Source organism: Ctenopharyngodon idella, chromosome 6 (genome assembly GCF_019924925.1).
Source record: "Ctenopharyngodon idella isolate HZGC_01 chromosome 6, HZGC01, whole genome shotgun sequence".
NCBI classification, from domain to species: Eukaryota; Metazoa; Chordata; class Actinopteri; order Cypriniformes; family Xenocyprididae; genus Ctenopharyngodon; species Ctenopharyngodon idella.
Genome location: NC_067225.1, coordinates 15,492,098 through 15,514,055, shown reverse-complemented (window position 1 = coordinate 15,514,055; position 21,958 = coordinate 15,492,098). Strand labels below are relative to the sequence as shown.

The 21,958-nt window shown below is 39.9% G+C and overlaps 1 protein-coding gene across 1 annotated transcript in view; it reads right to left on the bottom strand.

Moving 5' to 3' along the window:
• Positions 1-2,765: 2,765 nt before the first annotated feature.
• Positions 2,766-21,958, bottom strand: part of pik3r6a (phosphoinositide-3-kinase, regulatory subunit 6a) — a 22,041-nt gene continuing 2,848 nt past the window's right edge. Inside the window, exons 2-6 of the mRNA XM_051897295.1 lie at positions 20,293-20,413; positions 10,975-11,048; positions 10,540-10,654; positions 9,644-9,714; positions 2,766-6,899 (exon numbers count right to left, since the gene is read on the bottom strand). Of these exons, the coding sequence (XP_051753255.1) occupies positions 6,781-6,899; positions 9,644-9,714; positions 10,540-10,654; positions 10,975-11,048; positions 20,293-20,413 (500 nt within the window). The 3' untranslated portion in view covers positions 2,766-6,780. The remainder of the gene's footprint in view (positions 6,900-9,643; positions 9,715-10,539; positions 10,655-10,974; positions 11,049-20,292; positions 20,414-21,958) is intronic.

The following is a 21,958-nucleotide window of genomic DNA, read 5'->3' as shown; positions in this document are numbered from 1 at the left end:
CCACTAACTGCAGAACCGCAGAGTCATACGTCACAGCAATGTGAGGACAGCAGAGCCAGGCCAGCAGTCTCACACCGGTGTTGGGCTTATAGCATCATATAGTGGCGTGGTTGGGTGGGGCATTTGTTAAGGTAGAGCTTATAGTTATAGTGAAGAGTAGGGTTAGTGGTTGGGGCGGGATACGCGATCATTAGCGCCACCCTAACTTCGGGTCTGAGGCTGCTGGCCTGGCGCTGCCGTCCTCAGACTGCTGTGGCGTGTGGTTCTGCGATTAGTTGCGCGCGCTCTCGCTTTCTCTTTCTCGTTCAATGCACGAAGAGTGTAAGTCACTGTCCAGTGACGTAGAGCCGGATGACTCACTGCCCATCAGAAAAAATGAGACATCGTTTCCTCTGACCCAATCCTCCAACCTCACTAACACATAACGTAAGTGTCTGCTCCAGTCACACCAAACCCTCAACCTAACCTCATCACGCCATTTCTGACATGATTCTTGCGTAAATGCCGAAACAAGAGGTATATAAGTTAGGCCTAATGTGAATTTTAAAACCTGTTTTCTTACAATTCATAAAGACCACCCAGTTGTTTCAAAATCTAATAAGCTAACTTTTGCTAGACATCTTTTTTTAGAATTAATAACCTTCCAGAGATGTTGAAAAAGCCACAGAGTGGAATAAAAAAGGGAGTGAATCACCTAATGACATTACAATCCCTGTCACCCAGGCAGAAGTGTGAGGAATATGTTTCCGTAATTAATGCACAGCGACTAATGAGCTAGGAGGTTAGACAGGCCAGTTTTCTGATTCTCCTCTGTGGGATAATTACCCAGTTGGGCTTGAATATGCTATTGCTGTGGTTACACTGAACTCTATAAATGCACTGTGGTGGTCGCACTTACTGTAACTAACCGAAGCACTGAAGTGCAGTTAACCAAAGCCGCAGTGTCATGGTAACAATCTGAACTGAAAAATTAGAGATGTTAGACATATTGCATGAGGTGGGAGTTGCTGTGATCTGTCGTTTGCTCGTCAGGGCCAGGATGGCCGTTCTTTTGGCAGTCTTTGTTTTTTGGATCTTCAGTTGAACACTTTTCTTGGAAAATAATTGCGTATAGCTATAAAAATTAGTATTTGCCAGCTTTTGAATGTCCTTCATGACTTGTAACATCAGTTTCCTATTTTTTATGCACTGGTTTTAAATGCTAATGTTAATAAATCATGTGTTCACACCCTTTAATTTCCTGTGATCAGTGAAACCTGTGGGTGAGTCATCAGACTCTGCAATGCACCACAATAACCTATACTGAGGGAGGGTGGAGACTGACAGAAGCTTCCCATGAGAGCTTTGGTTCAACCACAGACACAAACTAAGATCAGACATAGACCCATATGGTGCTGACTGAATAGTGGGCATTTCTGATGCGTTTTTGTTTGTTCGCATGTTTGTTTTGCGGTTGTACGCAACACATACTGAATGAGCAGACTCTCATGAAAATGCCCACAGCAGCATGATGACTTGAAATCAAAGAGTTTATGTCAATGTGTTCTAGCTCTTACATGCGAATACTACCGGGAAATCAGAACCTCACTGCAACCAGTTGCTTCACTGTTATACATGATAATAATTAATGATGTACTAATTTTTCCATGATGCCATTTTCTGTGGAAATATTATCAGGGGACTCAGTAAGTCACACATTGACTGAAAAAAATATTTTTTCTTGTAAAAATATTAAAGATCATCCGTTACACACACACACACACACACAAATATATATATATATATATAATAAATTTATATTTATCCATACATTCTATTTATGTATGGATAAACATAAGAATGAAAGGTCTTACTTTATTTTAGGTTTCTTTAACTACTATGTATTAACATTTAAATTAATTAAACTTTTGATAGTCATAGACCATTAACCATTAACTCACTCATACCACTAAACCTGAGTTTAAACCTAAATACATTTTACTGTATTTGTTAATCTTTGTTAACATTAGTTAATAAAAATACAGGTGTTCATAGTTTGTTCATGTTAGTTCACGGTGCATTAACTAACGTTAACAAATACAACTTTTGATTTTAATAATGTATTTTTAAATGTTGAAACTAACATTAACAAAGATTAATAAATGCTGTAGAAGTGCAGTTCATTATTAGTTCATGTTAACTAGTTAACTAATGAACCTTATTGTAAAGTGTTACCACTTATTTTTGTATGTAACTACATAGAAGTTAAAGTTGCCTAATATAAAGTGTGACCGAATAAAATATGTTATTTAGGCAAATAGAGTACAATGCACAAGTTAAACATGACTTCTATACTCAAAATGGAACGATCGAACTCTCAAACTATCATGGCAACCTTTTTGTCACATCATCAGGCAAAACAACTTTATGTCTCAGACTATCCATGGTGTTCAGTATTCTGGTAGAGTAGACAGATATTCATATGCATACATATCTTGCGTAATCAGGGTAGCATTTGCATGACATTCTGTTCTACATAATGTGAGGAAAATAAGTGAGATGGATTAGTGTCTGACATCACCCTGAATCTAAATGAATGGATTATCGCACTGGCCGTGTGCACTTGGACTCTTGAGTACCTCATTGGCAGGAAGCACCCAAACAAAAACCTTGGAATGATTCATTTGTGAAACACATTTATCATGGTAAGGTTTATTTTAGCCCCGATTACAGAAGCCAGAGACATTATTCTGTTGTGAAATGTTCAGAACAAATCTGTAAACAGCTGAAGTTGAATAGAAACTCCTTTATTTGAACATATGTATACAGATTTTACAGATTAACCACTGTTCTGCTTCACAATGGGGAAATGTGGTGGATACAGCTGACTGGTCCAGGTGGGTTTGTATAGATCTGTGAATAGAATATGAAGTGAAAAATCTCTCAAGGACTTAAAAAGAGATTTCACAAACAGCATAGTGTAAGTGAATAAGACTGACGGACGTGCTGGTGTCATTAATTAGGGAGACAGACACCCTTGGGTCATTAGCATGCATATTTCATGGTAGGGGATGGATTTATCAGAGCGTAGCCTGTCCTGTGCAAAGATCAGACATCTTATATAACTAAAATGCAAAAACCATAACCAGTGTGATCTAAGTGAAAAAAGACAATCAGTTGGAACATCTAAAAAGTAGACCATTTAGAGTTCATGATTTGATATAATAATCTGTATTTACAGTAATACAATACAGTTTTTTATCTTAGAACAATGACATATTTAATTGTTTTTCCTCAAGCAACTGACAGTCATATAAGCATAAATGATTTGTGTGGTAAAAATATAATAGACCCATAACAACATGAGAAAAAAAACTAAAATAAACAAGCACAACAGTATGAAATGCCGAAGCTGCCAAAATAATAAATAAATAAGTACCATGGCAGCGAAATTTTTTATTCAAATGTGAAAAAATAATAGAAAAAGGAAGACAAGCCAACAAAGGAATACTTAAAGAAATAATAAATAAATAAACAAAGAAACAAAATTCAAGCAATTAAAAATTCATTGGCATGAAATTTAGAGAGTGAATGTGCCAAGACAATGACTATGGTACTATAGCCTACTACAGTGACAATGTGCAGTATTAATGCCATCAGCTTATTCATTATTCATCATTAATACATCAATGTATGTTGTGATTTAGCAAATTATGTAAATACTGAATAATACTGAATAATCATAATCATGTTGGTAGCTGTAATGTAGAGCTGCGTGAATAATCGTTAAAAGATTTTGCAGTCTTGATCCAAACACACATGCCGATCTTTTTCCTAAATGACAATGATTTGGCTATTTCTATTAAATCTTCGATAAAATCACAGGGGAACATTTAAATCTGCGTTGGTCACTGCTGCTGAGCCAGACAGAGCAGATGTCATGTATAGGTGTGAAACAACTTCACAGTCTTTTCAACCACACAGTATCACTATTTCTGTGTTACAATAGTTCAAATTATCAAAAAAGCACAGGGATAAATGTTTATAGATTGGATAAAAAACACTGTCTGGTAGCGATCAAATTAGAATTAATTAATTCACCTTATGAATTAATTAATTCACCTTATGAAACTTGATGCTTTAAATAAGGATTGTATCAATTACATCTTTACACCAGTAGGTAGTGACAAGTGACTGTTAAAAAGTATGTCATTCAATAATTCATTCAAGACATTCATTGATTCATCCTGTAATGAAACAAGTGAGGTCTTTATGAGCAAGTCATTGAATCATTCATTCAAACAAACAGATAACAAAAAAAAAAAAAAAAACATTTTATCATAACCTCTAGTAAATTATGTTATTTTGTTCAGCTGTCTATTTAGAATAGTGAGAGAATCATGAACTCTATTTTGAACAAAAATATTGTGATTCTCAATTTGTCCAGAATCATGCAGCTCTATTGTAGTCTAAATATACTGAATAAAGACACCTGAGATTTTACTGTAGCTTCTAAAGACAAAAAAAAAAAAAATATATATATATATATTTACAGTTTTGCTCCACCAGTTTCTTCGAAAGTAATCTGACAGCATAGCATAGCAAGACATGCAACCTGGTGCTGAGAATAACTAAGCTCGAGCATATATATCTAATTCGAGCTTGGACTACATCAGTGTCTAACCAAAGAAAAAGCAAAAGAGAGATGGGAGTGATATGAAAGAACTCATCAGAGTGTAACCTGACTGTTTTATCATTTCATAAAGGAGACGACCTCAGGGGAAACAGTTACTCTAACTGCTGCAGTGTTCTATAGTACTTCATGTCATACAGAGACAGCCTTTATGTTTTGTACATCCAGTCACCAGCTACTAAAGGCAGCAGATGTTTTCCAGATGATATTTAAAGGGAAATCCCTTTGGGCCACAGTTGCATTGGAAATGGATATCTGTTGTTTGTGGAACATTACTGAAATGACAACCAGTGTTGTTATCGTTAACTAAAACTATTATAAAACAAATTGAAATAAAGTATAAATATTAGATAAAAACGTTTAAGTGAAATAAAAGTAAAAATGATAACTATGAAAACTCTTTAGAAATATATTTAAAAAAGGAAAAATTACAAAATGACATATTAAAGAGCAGATGTGAGCAGTCCACTCAGAAGAGACAGACTGCAGTCAGGCGATTAGTGTATGAGTGACAGGACTGACCTTTAACTAGCGATAAAGACTCATTAAGACCACAGTCAACAGGGGTTTCCACTCACAAAGCTCACCGCTGAGAATTGTGGGCCACAGCAGTCTAACATACTAATTAAAAGGCTCCTTAAAGCAATGCCTCTTGATGCTTATTAATACCGTAATTAATCCTGCAACATAAAGTGAATAAATAGATAAGCATAATTAAATGCGGGGTCAGTGCTGATTAGCTGAATTATTGATAAGTTTTGGTACAGTCCTGCTCTAATGCAAACAAAATCCAAAATGTTTATCATTATTCTTGGATTCACCTGGTCATAATGGCCTGTTGCTCTTTTCCATTACCATCTACAAATACGCTCTGCAGGTGTGTGTGAATTCAATCATGATTAACTACATTTTTAGCTACTAAACAGCCACTAAAGCGACTAAAGACGAATTGTTCTATGCGCTGGTTGCTATGGAACCTTGTCTCCACAGAGAAGAGCCCTTGACATTGTTGAAAGCACTTCACCAGAGAACATAAACAAGTGCTTTGGCGCTGTGAGACATGCTGGACTTCAAGCTGTGGATAGGACAGGCTCCTGGTGTGTGACTCTTATCAGATGATGTTCACCCCAATGAAATGTTCTTCATTTAATTCATTTGTGTGTGTGTGTGTGTGTGTGTGTGTGTGTGTGTGTGTGTGTGTGTGTGTGTGCTTGCGCTCCTGTGAACATTTTTGCTGAGATTGTTATATTGTCAATTATGGAAATTGTTGTAACATAATAAAAGAACTAATTTAGCTTAATTGTTCAACTTGTGGCATGATCATTTCATTAGCCATTGAGACACTGTACAACCTAGGCTCTTTGGAAATACTGTACATGCCTCTATATACACTGGAAATACATTGCTTCAGTAAATGCATTTTTATGTCACGTCTGCTTTTGTTAACACTATCAGTTAGGTTTAAGGGTAGGGTTTAGTGTAGGTGCTACATTAACCTTTTAGTGCCATTTTCTAGACATTTGCAGCAATACATACAACCAACATAATAAAACATTGCTAGATTCACGTTCATCTTTTTCAGATAAAACTGACCACGATTTTAGCACCACTCACTGGATATTTCACTTTGAAAGTGGATATTTTACTAGAAATGTCGCCACAGATACGCCACTGGTACGAAACAGCAGTCGAAATGGAATCTCTACTGAAACTTGAGCATTTATGGATGATGAAGTCACAGGTACCGCAGTGCTGTAGCGATGTCTCATGAGGGAAAAGATAAGGGTAGGGAATGACAGAAAACCAGCTGAGCTGCTGACAGCAGGACCCTGGAGAGGGCACAAAATGTTCTTTGTAACACAGTGAAACAATTTTTGACAGAAAAAAGAAGTTAGGTAGAAAGCTAGCAAATAGGAGCGAAAGAATATAAGAGAAACGCATAGACAGCTATTCTTTAACAGAATACTCTGTAGCTTTGTCTTTCAATAAACCTCTAGTGTTGGTTCACGCCATGTTCTTCGAGTCTCCTGGTGTCATTAAAAGGTCACCCTCATCCAAGGCTCCAGAATCGCATTGTTTTCCTGCTGCCACTGCCAAAAGTATGTCTTTTACATTATAGAGCAGGTGAATCCACAGCACTCTTTCAGTAAAGTGAGGCCAGTCTTGGTTACAAAGGGAGTGGTGTTCTGCTGGGCTCTGGGGGGTCTCCTCCCACTGTGAGCAACATCTACACAGAAGAGATGCATAGACAAAGAGCTTTTTTATACACAAAGATGCAATGAGTTTACCAAGGTAAAATGTGTAGGTTTTATCCACACATCATTCATCGTGAGGACAGTTAGGATATGTTCCCATTTTCTTTGGTCGATTTTTTCCCCAAAATTTTTTAAATGCTTTTAATAGTTTTGTTGTGTGGATGTTGCATTTGTTATCAGACAACAGTGGTAAGGTTATAAAAGGTATATAAGGTTATTTAAAAAAGCAAAATATGATTGATATACTATAATTATGATATAAATTTATATATTACCACTCAAAAGTTTGAGGGCGGTATGATTTTGTATGTTTTTGAAAGTCTATTATGCTCATTAGGCTGCATTTATTTGATAAAAAATGTGAAATACTGTGAAATATTGTTACAATTTAAAATGACTGTTTTTTATTTTAATACATTTTAAAATGTTATTTAAAGCTAAATTTTCAGCAGCCATTACTCATTGTAAGATTTAATATTTGGTGTTCAAGAAACATTTCTTATTATTATCGATGCTGATAACAGTTAATATAATATTTTTGTGGAAACCATTACATGATTTTTTTTTTTTTTTTTTTCAAGGTTCTTCTGCGAATCAGATTTTTTTCATAATGTTTTTCATGTTACTTTCATTTTCTTTGTCTAATGCGACACTGACACTGTCCCAGTTTGCCCACAGTCTATTATTAAACTGAGATGATGCATTACACAATATATAGTAAAGGAAGAACAGGCCAGGGTCAGCAGCCAAGGAAGTTATTGTTAATAAGTTTTGTTATTAACATTAACATCATAATATTTATATTGTTGTGTTATTGTTATTATTAGAGATACACAGATAAATCGGCCAAAAATCGGTATCAGATGATAAAAGCAATTATTTTCACTATTGGCCATGGCCTATTATATCCTGTCAATCAAAAGGGGGTGGAAAAACGTGTTCGGACTGCTATAAATTTTGACACTCTTAAATGTGACATGACAGATCGCTGTTGAACCTCAGTTCAAGTGGCAGCGAGAGTCATTTCTTCCACTGTAATAAAAGTTACAGCACGAAAAAAACGCTTAGGTTACAAATGCAACCCTGGTTCCCTGAGAAGGGGAACAAGACACTCCATTTGCAAGACCCTATGGGGAATGCCTCCAGCATGACCGGTGTCTGGAGCATGTGTCTAAATGCGACAATGGCACTGGCTGGTGAAAGCCTATGATGTCACTACCAGTGCGACGTGAGTATAAAAGGGTGTCTGTACAACTATAGCCTGTAGGAGACATGGCAGGCATACCTGAAGCATGGCAACGAGACGCAGTGTCTCGTTCCCCTTCTCAGGGAACCAGTGTTACATTTGTAACCTACAGTACATACATGCTCAACCTAGAAGACGGTTAACCAAAGAGGCTTGTAGAGAGCCAATCGACTCGATACTTCTGTCTAAACAGAGCTCTGGGGAGTGGAGTACTCTGCATATACAGACCCTCTAGAACGAGGGTAGTACATTCCCTGCTCAACCCTAAGACAGCTTTCCGAGGCTTGCAGAGAGCCATTCAACTTGTCACTGCTTAGACAGAGCTCTGGGGAACAGAGACCTCAGCATAACGACCCACTTGAGTGCGAGGAGGCATGACTACACGCTACCCTAAAAACAGCTTAACAAGGAGACCAGCAGAGAGCCATTCAACTTGACATCACTGTCTAAACAGAGCTCTGGTGAGCAAAGTACTCTGCATTCTGACCCTCAAGAACAAGGTGAGTAAAATTACTGCTCAACCCATCAAGGAGGCTCACAGAGAGCTGGAGAGTCTGGAGCATATGTCTAAATGCGACAATGACATTGGACGGTGAAAGCCTATGACGTCACTACCGGTGCGACCTAAGTATAAAAGGGTGTCTGTAGAACTGTAGTCTGTAGGAGACATGGCAGGCATACCTGAAGCATGGCAACGAGACGTAGTGTCTCGTCCCCCTTCTCATGGAACCAGTGTTACATTTGTAACCTACAGTACATACATGCTCAATTATATATGTATGCTTGAATAAATTGTCATGAAAACAAGTGTATGAAAACTACCTTATGTGCAACCGATTATTTGAGTGTAATTAGTATATATGAAAATAAATACCAGTTGAATATAATAGCTCTGTTGTTAATTTTAACCTCTAATATTATAGTAATGTACCAAATGAGAGGGTTCCCTGTATCATTTGCAGCATTATTTGGGAGAGATTTTTTTATTTCTTAAAAAAAATAAAATAAATCAAACTATCGGTATCGGCAGATTTCATTCTGAATAATCAGCTATAGGTATCGGCAGAGAAATTTAGTATCAGTGCATCTCTAGTTATTATGCATTTTATTAAATATACTGAATTAAACAAACAAATATTGACAGTTTGCCAGTAAGGGCTGGAAAATTTTGATTTGAGGTCTTTATGTATTTGACGATAATATTTCATATTTTTGTTTTTAATATTTGTATTCTTATTTTATTTGTTTTGTGTCTGAGATGTTTAGCTTTCTAAATGCTATTGTGTAAGGGGCTAAGCCATTTGAAATATTTAAAATATGGTCAACGATAAATGATTAGAAAGTCCCACCGGTATGTGTATTAACCCTAGATAGCTTACTGAGTAACAAGTTGTAGTTAGCATATGCTATGCATAAATATTAAAATCATAAACATTACTTTGTTCAACCAAGCATAAAAGAATGACTTACTCTTGGATTGAGAGCTTTTTGGTAATTTGGACTTAAGAAACTCAGCCATCTCTTTGTCTTCCTCCCGTTCCCTGTATAGAAGAGGTAACTATGATGATTACGGTGTAATTCGCTGTTTATGCATGGTCTTCATGTCCTTCAATTAGTTCAAGGTTTGATATTATTGCTGGGAAATTTAATCTAAAAATATAATGTGCATTAATTTATATCTGCATTTCTGTTTCTTCTTATTCAAAGTATTCTGCTGGTTTTAAAAAAGACTTCTGCTCAGTAGAAGTAAATAGTTTGCAACATGTTCAATGACTTCTATTCCAGCCTTTCAAAAATGGCTGGTAATTGACCTACACAGTGCCGGCAACAGGATGTTCACTGCATCTTTAACATCAGCTGGACTAAAAATACATCCAGCGCTGTTCAATCTTTCCTCAGCTGATAATTCTTAACATAGAGCTGCAATATAGTAATTGTTCTCTAGCACTGATAATAAGAATGTATTAAAACTGAAAGAATACACGAAAAGAATACATTAAATCTTTGAAGCATTTTTGTGGTCTTCTGCCTTTATGTCAATATACTGCCATTATTATAGACAAGGCAAAACATAAACATATAAACACTGGATTTAAAGCCCAGAGTCAATCACAAAATTTGCAGATGCCAAGCACTGAGGAGAATTTTCCTGAATTCAGTTCCTGAAATCATGGCAGCATGGCTTTATTACAAATAAAATCCTATTACTTCTGTACTTAGAGTGTGAGTAATGTTTTTTTTTTCCCTCAGGCCTTAGACAGAATCCCTTCTGCCTTGGAATTGAGCTCAGTCAGAGATTTAATAAAGGGTGCAAATGAATTGTGTGTCAGCTTCCATCATTTTCCAGCATGGTGAAATTGGCTCACCTGAGGCGCTCAAACTCCACGTCATCTACCAGGAAGTCTCTGGCCTCCACTAATTTATGAATCTGTTTCAGAAGCTCTTCCTCTTTCTGTTTATCTTCATTAGACTTGTCATTATCTGAAAATGGATTTATTTATTTATTTTTACCAAGTAACAGCTTTCATTGTCATGTTTACTAAGGCTGGGACACTTCTTACTCTACAAGAAAAAACAAAATAATTTATGCAAAACGAGGTTGGAATTTAGTGGCTTAACTGGAAGTGCATGTTTTCTTGTTGTGCTACTTTTAGAAAATTGTAAAACAATTCAATAAAGAGAGAGATCTCTAATTTTTATCGGTAACTTCAGTAAAGGTACAGTGAAAGTGACTTTTAAATCGGTACTGTAATTTTAAAAATCTTTATGTAATATATGCCAGAGGCATTCCCAGATCTCACCTGGGATAGACAGAAGCTTTTGAAGCTCTTTCTTCAGTCTTGTAATTTCTTTACATAACTGGATGTCATCCATCCTGCGAAACAAAAGGAAATGCAAGCTAAGTTCATACTGATAAGTACATACATGATAATTAAGTTCATACTATTTTAAAGCATGAAAAGCATTCAGGTCTTCACTTAAAAAACCTGCTTCAATTCATAACATTTAAATTAATTGATTTTATTTGAATCTAAATGAAAAATGTTATTTAACATCACTTAACCAACTTAAATATACTACGTTATACCAACAAAGCTAAATTTAAGTGTAAGATCAGGTAAATAACAATAACAATGGCAAGCTACACTTTTTACGGTGCTGAACATGTAAAAAGCTTAAGTGTGTGATAGTTCACTTTGCAGTGTTTGGAATGAAATACAAGCCTAAAACTTGCTGAATACAGCACACTAAACACTGTGTGGTGGTAGCAGCGCACGAAGAAGACAAAGAAGATATAAATAAACAAACACTTAGGAGAACATTAGATTCATCACAGGAACATAAACCACACTATACATAAATGAGAGCTGACCAAGCGTGACTAAAACACAGGAGTATACAATACAAACAAAGGAAACTAAATAAGGAACAAGTGAAGATAATCAATTAATCAAAGAGTTACCATAGAAACAAACTAGGGAGTAATGAGTTCTGGGGGTATGAAAATGCAAACTTTTGAAAACGGGTTTCAAAGTGCACATTTTTGAAAACAATAGCCTACTGTTATCATCTGCATGTAAACTACAAAAATGTGAATTTGTGAAAACAGTGACGCCATGTGCATGCGTATTATGTGTTCAGTCTATAGGCACAGATATTTTCTTAACAAAGTGACATCAACTACTGATATGGCATGCATAATACAGTGTTTTTAGTTGTTTTCGCAGATCCGTGTGAACGGGGATCGTTTCGACAGTTGTGTTGTTTGTACTCGAAAAATGCAAAGGAAAAACTTTTCCATTTTTAGTACATTGTTGTCGTGTAAATGTACCCTAAGCAGAGTGGGGAAACAGAAACTAAAGAAAACTGAGCAGAATGTCAAAACCAAACATAACCGTTACAAACACTATACTGCCTACTAAGTAAAACAGTAGGCATTATTCTACTATTAACATTTAAACAGTTGTTTTCTACACTGTTGTCACATGACCTCATCATGTTGAAAGTATAATTCAAATTGTCAGATAGCATTATTTAGAATGCATTCAGTCCGTAAACCTGTTTGCTCATGTCAACAGTCATGCCAATATCACTGTTGCTATAAATCAGCATTTCAGTCCCATTTTAAAGAAAATATGCAGGCTAATTGTGAAGCTGTACCACTGAATTTCTCTCTACATCTCTCTGGTTCAGTTGAGACAGACAGTGGAGGCTGAGCACCAATCAAACACTCGGGAAGAAATGCCCCACTGATTTTGCAATAGGCAAAGCTCTTCCCCAAACGATTGTGAGGGGAAACCGATATCCATGCTTTAGACACTCTGGCAGCATCAAAAGCAAAGCATTAACATTTTAATGAGGGGCAGCTGGCTGATTGTAGCTCTTGTTAATGGGAACAGGAAGGACGGATGAATGCAGATGTGATCTCAGATCAACTTTATAAACCACTCGAGGCTTGTGAGTTTGGCTGTTGACTATCATTTATAATTGACAAAACTGGTTCTTGCATTCATATAGTAGTTTATTGTCCATATAGTCATTGTGTTTAAAAATCTGGAATGTGAAAATATATACTAGTAAAAGATTATTAATATTATATTAAAGGGTTAGTTCACCCAAAAATGAAAATTCTGCCATTAATTACTCAAGCTCATGTCGTTCCACAACGTAAGACCTTCGTTCATCTTCGGAAAACAAATTAATATATTTTTGATGAAATCCTAGAGGTGTATGACTCGTCCATAGACAGCAATAAAATCAACACTTTCAAGGTCCAGAAAGTACTAAAGACATCATTAAAATAGTCAACATTGCAGTGGTTTAGCCTTCATTTTATGAAGCGACGAGAATACTTTTTGTGCGCAAAACCAAAACCAAAATAACGACTTTATTCAACATTTTTGGGTTTATTTATTCATTTTTGGGTGAACTACCCCTTTAATATTATATAATTTTAATATTAATTATAATAATCTGTTAATCTAAAAACCATAACAACATGGCTACATTTTGAACTCGCAAGTATTCAACGTACACAATGAAACAAGCTGATCTGGGCCTATTTATTACATTGCTACCTAAAAATTTATTACATTCCTACCTGTCAGACTGTCCTACCCAGGCTTACTGCACATGCGCACATCAATATTACATCATTTTTGTCAAGATAAATAACACAAAATTACTGTATTTGTATTGTTGCAAGGTAGGTTTAGGGTTGGGATAGGTGTAGACATTAATAAAGCACATTTTTCACTGACGATTTGTACTTTCCAACGAATAATGCTATATCAGATTGTGCTACCACAACTGCATTATTGTACGGGTAGGTTTAGGGTTGGGGTAGGTGTAGAAACCACATTAATATAATGCTGGAAGCACAATATGATAGGTAGAATATTTCGCTGTTGAATTGTTTTGTGCTACCTACTGTTTCAATGGGAGGTAGCACAATCTGACAGGGTAGCACAAATTGTCAGAACACCAGAATAATTGATTCACGTTCTAAGAAAAAGACTGCAGAGTGAGTGATTCAAGAAAAATGTAAGAAATCAGTGAGTTATACAGACTAAATGGCCATTCACACCAAGGATGATAACTATAGCGATAACTACGACAACTAACTACAAAGTTTTAATAATCAGTCTAATTCTATGAGGATAAAGAGGATAAAGACACAGAGGAACAATATCATTGGAATCACTTTCAGAACGGTTTTTGCTGATGAATGATAAAAAAACAAAAACAAAAAAACATAGAAAGCCAATCAGAATCCACCTGACTTTAAAGAGCTTGAGCATTTAAAGAAGCAGACGATATAACTGCAATGCTGGCTGGAGGCTAATATAATTATCATTAAAGTTATCTTTGTAGTTATCATTCTTAGTGTCAACGAGACTTAGTAGTCACTATACAAAAAGTATATGACAGAATGCTGAAACTGACCAATCAGAATGAAGTACTGTATTCCACAGAGACATGTAATTAGTATAAATACAAGGTCCAAATTTAGGGTCTAAATGTCTTAGACAACACTGAAAATATTAAGATTGAAAGAAAATTAAACCCACAAAATGTTGACGTAAAATGAATAATGAGTAAAATGAATGTGAACCATGTGAACTCTTTTGAAGATTCTTTTGAAACATTCTGAGGGGGCCGTATCCATTCATCATCCATCCATCCATCCATCCATCCTCCACCGCTTATTAAGGGAGCCGCAGGAGTACTTATGATGATTTAAATTAAATTATATTAAAATAATTAACTTAATTAAAATGCTAAAAAAAAAAAAAAAAAAAAAATGTCTTGTTATGTATGGTAACCCTCGTTCCCTGGAGGGAATGGAGACGTCACGTCGGTCATGACCGACGAATTGGGATCATGCCAGCGAGACTCAACGAGCCATGCAAACTTTGCATCCTGCGCCTCGCCCACCCAGCGTGGGTATAAGTATGGAAGTAGGTGCATGCATCAGATTGCTTTTCGCTGAGAAGCCAAGTCGGTGACCCGGTCGCAGCGAAAGAACAGCAGGTATGGTGATGGGACGTGATGTCTCTATCCTTCAGGGAACGAGGATTACCATATGTAACTGAGACGTTCCCTTTCAGTCGGTCACTACTATGTCACGTCAGTCGTGACCGACGAATTGGGATCCCTAACAAAGCGCCATGCTGCTGGCCCCTTCCAGCACCCTGCATAAGCTTCCTTAACCCCCACTTACCTATGGGTTGGAGACGCTTATGAGTCATCACTGCCATTCTGCATGACCCACTCAGTGAATATTGGATAGCCGGAGGGTTACGGAGGAGCTCACTGGATTAGCCGTACTGGGTAACCAACTGGAGCAATGAGCGAACGTATCTGGCCAGACAGCGAGAATGGCGCAGCAAGCTGACACTTGAGCGATTTCCCTGCACTACTGGCCGCTGGAGTATACGGGAGGAAACTGGCACTACACAAAGACTATAAAATCTACCGAACGTGTTAGGTGTCGCCCAGCCCGCAGCTCTACAGATATCTGTCAGCGAGGTGCCTTGAGCGCCCAGGAGGAAGCAAAAATCCTAGTTGAGTGTGCTTGCTACCCGAACGGGCAAGGCGTGTCTTGGGATTGGTATGCCAAGACAATAGCATCCACTATCCAGTGGGCTAACCTCTGCTTGGAGACAGCCTTTCCCTTCTGCTAGCCTCCATAATAGACGAAGAGCTGCTTTGAGGTCTTCTGTCCACATAGCACCACAGAGCACGACGGGACAGAGAAAAGCTAGGGCTGGGTCTGCCTCCTCTGGGGTCAGCACTTGCAGGTTCACTACATGGTCCCTAAACGGGGGGTAGGAACCTTGGGCACATATCCAAGCCGGGGTCTCAGTCTGCCGGCCCGAACGCCAGTCACGATTCTTTGACCGAAAAAGCCTGCAGGTCCCCTACCCTCTTGATTGAGGCCAATGCAACAAAGAGGACTGTCTTAAGTGACAGGATCTTCAACTCCACCGACTGCAAAGGCTCAAAGAGAGGCCTCTGAAGTGCCCTGAGCACCAGGGACAGGTCCCAAGAGGGTATGGGGTATGCACCGCTAAGGACCAGATCATGCTTTCCAGAGACTTACCTTCAACTGCATCATGATGTGCAGAAATCACTGCAACATACACCTTGAGGTGGAGAGAGAGACAGCCTTCGCTCCAACCCATCTTGCAAGATGGAAAGCATGGTTCTGATCGAGCATCTTCGGGGGTCTTCCCGGCGAGAAGAACACCATTTGACTAACAGGTTTCACTTCAACACATAGAAGCGCCTTGTAGAGGGAGCTCTAGCGGAAGTGATGGTGTCTACCACTGACTGGGGTAGGTCACCTAGAACCTCAACGTCCCATACAGGGACCAGTCATGGAGTTTCCAGAGGTCCGGACGTGGGTGCCATAGGGTGTCCCGTCTCTGAGAGAGTAGGTCCTTCCTCAGAGGAATGGGCCAGAGAGGTACTGTCGCTTGGAGCATCAGTTCTGGGAACCAGGTCCGGTTGGGCCAGTACGGCGCAACTAACAGGACCTGCTTCTCGTCCTCCCTGACTTTGCAGTGTCTGTGCAAGAAGGCTCATTGGGGGAAACGCATACTTGCGCAGGTCCCAGGGCCAGCTGTGTGCCAGTACATCTGTGCCAAGGGTTTTCTCGGTCAGAGAATAGAACAACTGGCAATGGGTCAAGTCCAGACTCAGAGAAGCAAACAGGTATACCTGTGTGGCTCCGAAGAGGTCCCATATCAGCTGGACCACCTGGGGATGGAGTCACCACTCTCCCAAAAGTGCAGGCTGTCGTGAGAGATTGTTGGCTGCACGATTGAGCAAGCCAGGGATGTGAATGGCATGAAGTGGCCTCAGATGCTTCTGACTCCATAGGAGGAGATGGCAGGCGAATTGCAACATGCAACGGGAGCGCAGACCACCCTGATGGTAGATGTACGCAATGGTCGCAGTGCTGTCCGTATGGACCAGTACATGTTTGTGCTGTAGTGGCACCTTCAAGCGGCCCAGCGCAAGACGTACTGCAAGTACGTGGCCCCCCAGCCTGTGGCAAAGGCATCTGTAGAGACCTCAGCATGCCTGGACATCTGTCCTAAGTAAACTCCTGCCCGTAGGAAAGAAGGGTCCGATTACGGGCTGTATTTTTTGCAGACAGTGCAGGGTAATGTGTACCCGGTGTGTGCCGCTCTGCCACGCCCATCTCGGGACACGGCCATGAAGCCAGCGTTGAAGCGGTCTCATATGGAGCAGCCCGAGTGGCGTTACTGTGGCTGTGGCTGCCATATGCCCCAGGAGCCTCTGAAAAAATTTCAGTGGGACCGCTGTCTTGGCTCTGAACGAATTCAGGCAGTTCAACACCGACTTGATGCGCTCCTCTGTGAGGCGTGCTATCTGGCTGCGAGGCTCCGTGGCATCGCGCACTGTCATTCCTGAAGTCCCGAGACCCAAAGATATTGGAAACTGCTCTTTTATTGAAGTTGGCCAGCGGCAGAACAGAAGAAAACAAAACCAAGGATGCCCTCGGCGATGAGCGGACAGAGGATCCGCCGCCGGTGACCGGGTGGAGGCAGCAGTGTTGAAGTGGTCTCATATGGAGCAGCCCGAGCGGTGTTACTGTGGCTGCGGCTGTCAAATGCCCCAGGAGCCTCTGAAAACTTTTCAGTGGGACCGCTGTCTTGCCTCTGGGACTGCTGTCCAACTCCATACTGAGATAAGGGATCTCTGCACAGGGGAGAGTTTGCTCTTGTTCCAGTTGACCTGAAGACCCAACTGGCTGAGGTGCCTGAGCACCATGTCCATATGATCGCACAACTGTTCTGACGAATGGGCTAAAATGAGCCAGTCATCGAGGTAGTTGAGAATGCGAATGCCACGTTCTTTCATTGGAACGATAGCTGCCTCTGCAACCTTCGTGAAGATGTGGGGCGACAGGGCCAGCCCAAAGGGCAGGGCTTTGTACTGATATGCCTGACCCTCGAAAGCAAAGCACAGAAACGGCCTGTGTCGAGGTAGAATCGAGACATGAAAGTACGCGTCCTTCAGGTCGATCACTGCAAACCAATCCTGGGGACGGATGCATTCGAAAGTGCACTTCTGCTTCAACATCTTGAATCAGCAACCTGCATCAGCAATCTGCTGTCCACTGGCGAGTGAAGGAGGGGATGAGAGTTGCAAGGCTTCGTGGCGTTGCACACTGTCTTACTCACTTCCTTCTTCAGTGGGGAGTGAGAGTGGCGAGGCATAACGTTGCGCACTGTCATCTTCGGACCGCTGAGAAGAGTGGAACGAGAGTGGCGAAGCATAGCGTCACACAGTCATTCTCGCTCTCTTGTGGGGAGGGGAACGAGAGTTCTCGACACCGTTGCCAAAAAGGCCACCCTGGGAGATCGGGGAGTTTAAAAAACGATTTTTGTCGGCCTCCCACATATCAGCCAGGGTCAGCCAGAGGTGGCGCTCCTGGACCACTAACGTAGACATCGCCCGACCCAGGGAGTGCGCAGTGACTTTCGTCACCCTTAGGGCACCATGGCATGCAAAGCGGAAGCAGCTTCTCCACAGGCTCTGTAGGCCTTGTCCGCAAGCAAGGACAAGAACCTACAGGCCCGGGAGGGGAGCGTAGGGTTACACCACCAAGTGTTAGCGGTCTTAGGTCACAGTTGCATTGCACCCGACCATATCCCTTCGTTGCCCCGCCATCAAGGGTAGTGAGGGGGGAGGGGGGGCCAGACCTGCTTCTGGCAGTTAAAGGTGCCGTCCACGATCTAGTCACCTCCTCATGCACTTCCGGGAAGAAAGGCATTGGGGCGGCGTGCTGAGAACCATTTGAGAACCAACCTTGTGGGTTCGGGACACGGTGGAGGGTTCTACTCAAGCCCGACACTTACAGCGGCCTGGGAAAGCATCGCAGCCAATTCTGGGTCAGACTCTGGCAATGCTGTCACACCCGAAGGGGGCAGCGCATCCTCAGATGACATACGCTCACCCCCCGATGCAGCGATCGACATACTATCCTCCAGTGGAGCCGCGAAGGAGATGGCTGCGTCCCTCGGTAAGAACCAGCGCACCCCAACGGAAGCTCCACTGGCGCCGGTGGAACAGACGAGTCTTGGGGCCAAGAAGGTCTTTCACTCGTCGGGTTGGCCAACGCTGTGATCCTCAGATCACCCATGGGATTAGCCAAAGTAGCCCTCTTCCAATGTGCATTGGCTCATTTAGTTACACTCGAAGAGGATTGGTCTCCTGGCGTGATCCCAATTCACGACTGACCACGACTGTAGTAGTGACTGACTGAAAGGGAACTATAATCAAAGTGTATAATCAAGGTGTAAATTGAATATTTTTTAAAATAATTTTTCCTTTCAGGAGCAATTGTTTTAATAAAGAACACAAAACAAATTGTGGGTTATTAATTTGATAAATATTGACACTCCCAGTTTCTTTTAATAAAAAATTAAAAAGCTGCAAGCAGCGATGAAAGGGCCCTCGCACCCATGTCACCGCCACCCGGTGGCTTTAGGAAAACAGAACACCGTGGGCAATATGCATTTAAGTATATAAATATAGAAGGACTAAGTCAGTCATTTGTATTTGCCACACTTCCTGCTACCAGCTGGTGGCGATATGACTATAAATAAATTTTGCCATGTAGATGTCTTTAGGCCAGGGCACTTATCAAACACGTGCCCTGTTTGAAGCAGACTGGACATTGTATGCTTGAGTTACAACAACTTCCAGTTTCATGATGATAATAGCATGCTTTAACACTCAGCTAAGTGTTGCTAGCATGTTTTAGAATGTTTCTAGCATGTTTAGCACTCAATTGCATATTTTAATATGTTGTTAGTAGTGCATCATAGTGTTAAACACGTCACTTCTTGTTGCCAGTGGGTGGCGCGATTACTATAACTGATTATTGTCATGTAGATGTATTCAGGGCAGGACTCTTCTCAAACATGTGAAGTTTGGGGCAGATTGGACATTGTATGCCTAAGTTACAACAACTTCCTGTTTCATTGCGCTAATCGCATACATTAGCACTTAGCCAAGTGTTACATGGTTAAACGTGTTTCTAGCATGTTTGGTACTTCATGGCATATTTAAATGTGTTTCAGGGAGTAAATTACATTGTAAAGCATGCCATTTCCTTCTGCCAACAGGTGGCGGTATGACTAACTGAATATTTGCATGTAGACGTCTTTAGGCTAGGACTCTTATCAAACAAGTGAAGTTTGATACATTTTATGCCTGACTTACAACAGCTTCCTGTTTCATGGCAAAACATTAGACTTTGTCAGGCCGCCATGGACACGTTGTTCAACAAAAACTCAATCAGCTTTGTCATAATTACAGCAGAACATACCAACATTATAGCTTGTATGAGGGGCCTTCAATTATTTAGAGTTCATGTTGGTTCAAATGCTGCTGTCAATAAAGCAAAAAGATGAAATCCTGAAATTCATGTATGGCTACATTTTTTTTTTTAAATGTTTCACTGTTGGCCCTGATAACATAATGTGTAAAAAAAAAGGAAGAAGCATTTTCACTAGTGGTTACAGACATTTGGGCCCCACAGTATGTATTATAGTTATTTACATCAGTTTACTTACATATATCTGAGCTCAGATTCCCTCCTGACCAAAATGTCTCTGATCCGTTCAATCTTACAGAGTTCCCCCTCAATGTCCCCCACTGTGATAGTAGAGTCCGCCATTGAGACCACATCTGCCTCTGTAAACAGAGAAAGGAGAAGATCTGGACTGAAACCACACTGATCATGACCACAAGGAGATGAATACAGCTCAAATTGCGTTCTGTAGAAAATATCAGATTTAATGCAACATCTTCTCTCTCAAGATTAGCAGTGCTTGTGGACAATTTCTGAAAAGTGAAGATGCACCAATCACTAAACAACCACTGAGCCTCTTTAAATAGCACAAGTAAAAGAAAGTAAACAAGTAAAGTAAACATCTACAATTCCTTCTGGTCTATTGTTACTACTACCTTCTTCCTTTTCTTTAAGAGGTTCTTAACCTCTTAAACCTCTTCAACGAATTCATCCGTATCCCCCCTGCACTAATAAATCAAAGCTTTAGCAGCAGCAGAAAATTGCAGCATGTCCAGGTTACCCGCCTCGGCTGTCAGACAACAAATTATTACTTACAAGGGTTTAGGAGGCCTAGCATAACTCTTCGCCTGATCCTACAATTGGTAATGTCACTGCTGATGTCTCCAGTGGCATGCTTTCTCATGAGTGGCATGGTAACCGTTTTGCAAGGCTGAAGCTAATACGTTCTGTCAGTTTTACATTTACATTTAATCATTTAGCAGACACTTTTATCCAAAGATACTTACAAATGAGACCAACAGAAGCAATCAAACCAACAATAGGGCAACAATATGTAACTAAATGCTGTGACTAGTCCCAGTTAGTCTAGCTAGCACAGTGCATGTAGTAAGTTTTTTTTAAATAGATTTACAGAATAAAATAGTAAGTGTTAGTATTAATGGGCAAGTGTTGACAAAAAAAGATGCATCTTTAGCCATTTTATGAATGGCTTTAAAGGGTTAGTTCACCAAAAAATGAAAATTATGTCATTTATTACTCACCCTCATGCCGTTCCACACCCGTAAAATCTTCGTTAATCTTCGGAACGCAAATTAAGATTTTTTTTGTTGAAATCCGATGGCTCAGTGAGGTCTGCTTAGCCAGCAATGACATTTCCTCTCTCAAGATCCATTAATGTACTAAAAACATATTTAAACCAGTTCATGTGAGTACAGTGGTTCAATATTAATATTATAAATCGACGAGAATATTTTTGGTGCGCCAAAAAAACGAAATAACGATTTATATAGTGATGGCAGATTTCAAAACACTGCTTCATGAAGCTTCGGAGCATTATGAATCTTTTGTGTCGAATCAGCGGTTCGGAGTGCCAAAGTCACGTGATTTCAGCAGTTTGGCGCACCAAAAATATTCTTGTTGCTTTATAATATTAATATTGAACCACTGTACTCACATGAACTGGTTTAAATATGTTTTTGGTACATTAATGGAGCTTGAGAGAGGAAATGTCATTGCTGGCTATGCAGGCCTCACTGAGCCATCGGATTTCAACAAAAATATCTTAATTTGTGTTCCGAAGATGAACGAAGGTCTTACGGGTGTGGAACGGCATGAGGGTGAGTAATAAATGACATTATTTTCATTTTTGGGTGAACTAACCCTTTAAGACTCAGCAGCTCAGGTTGAGTTAGGCAGGTCATTCCACC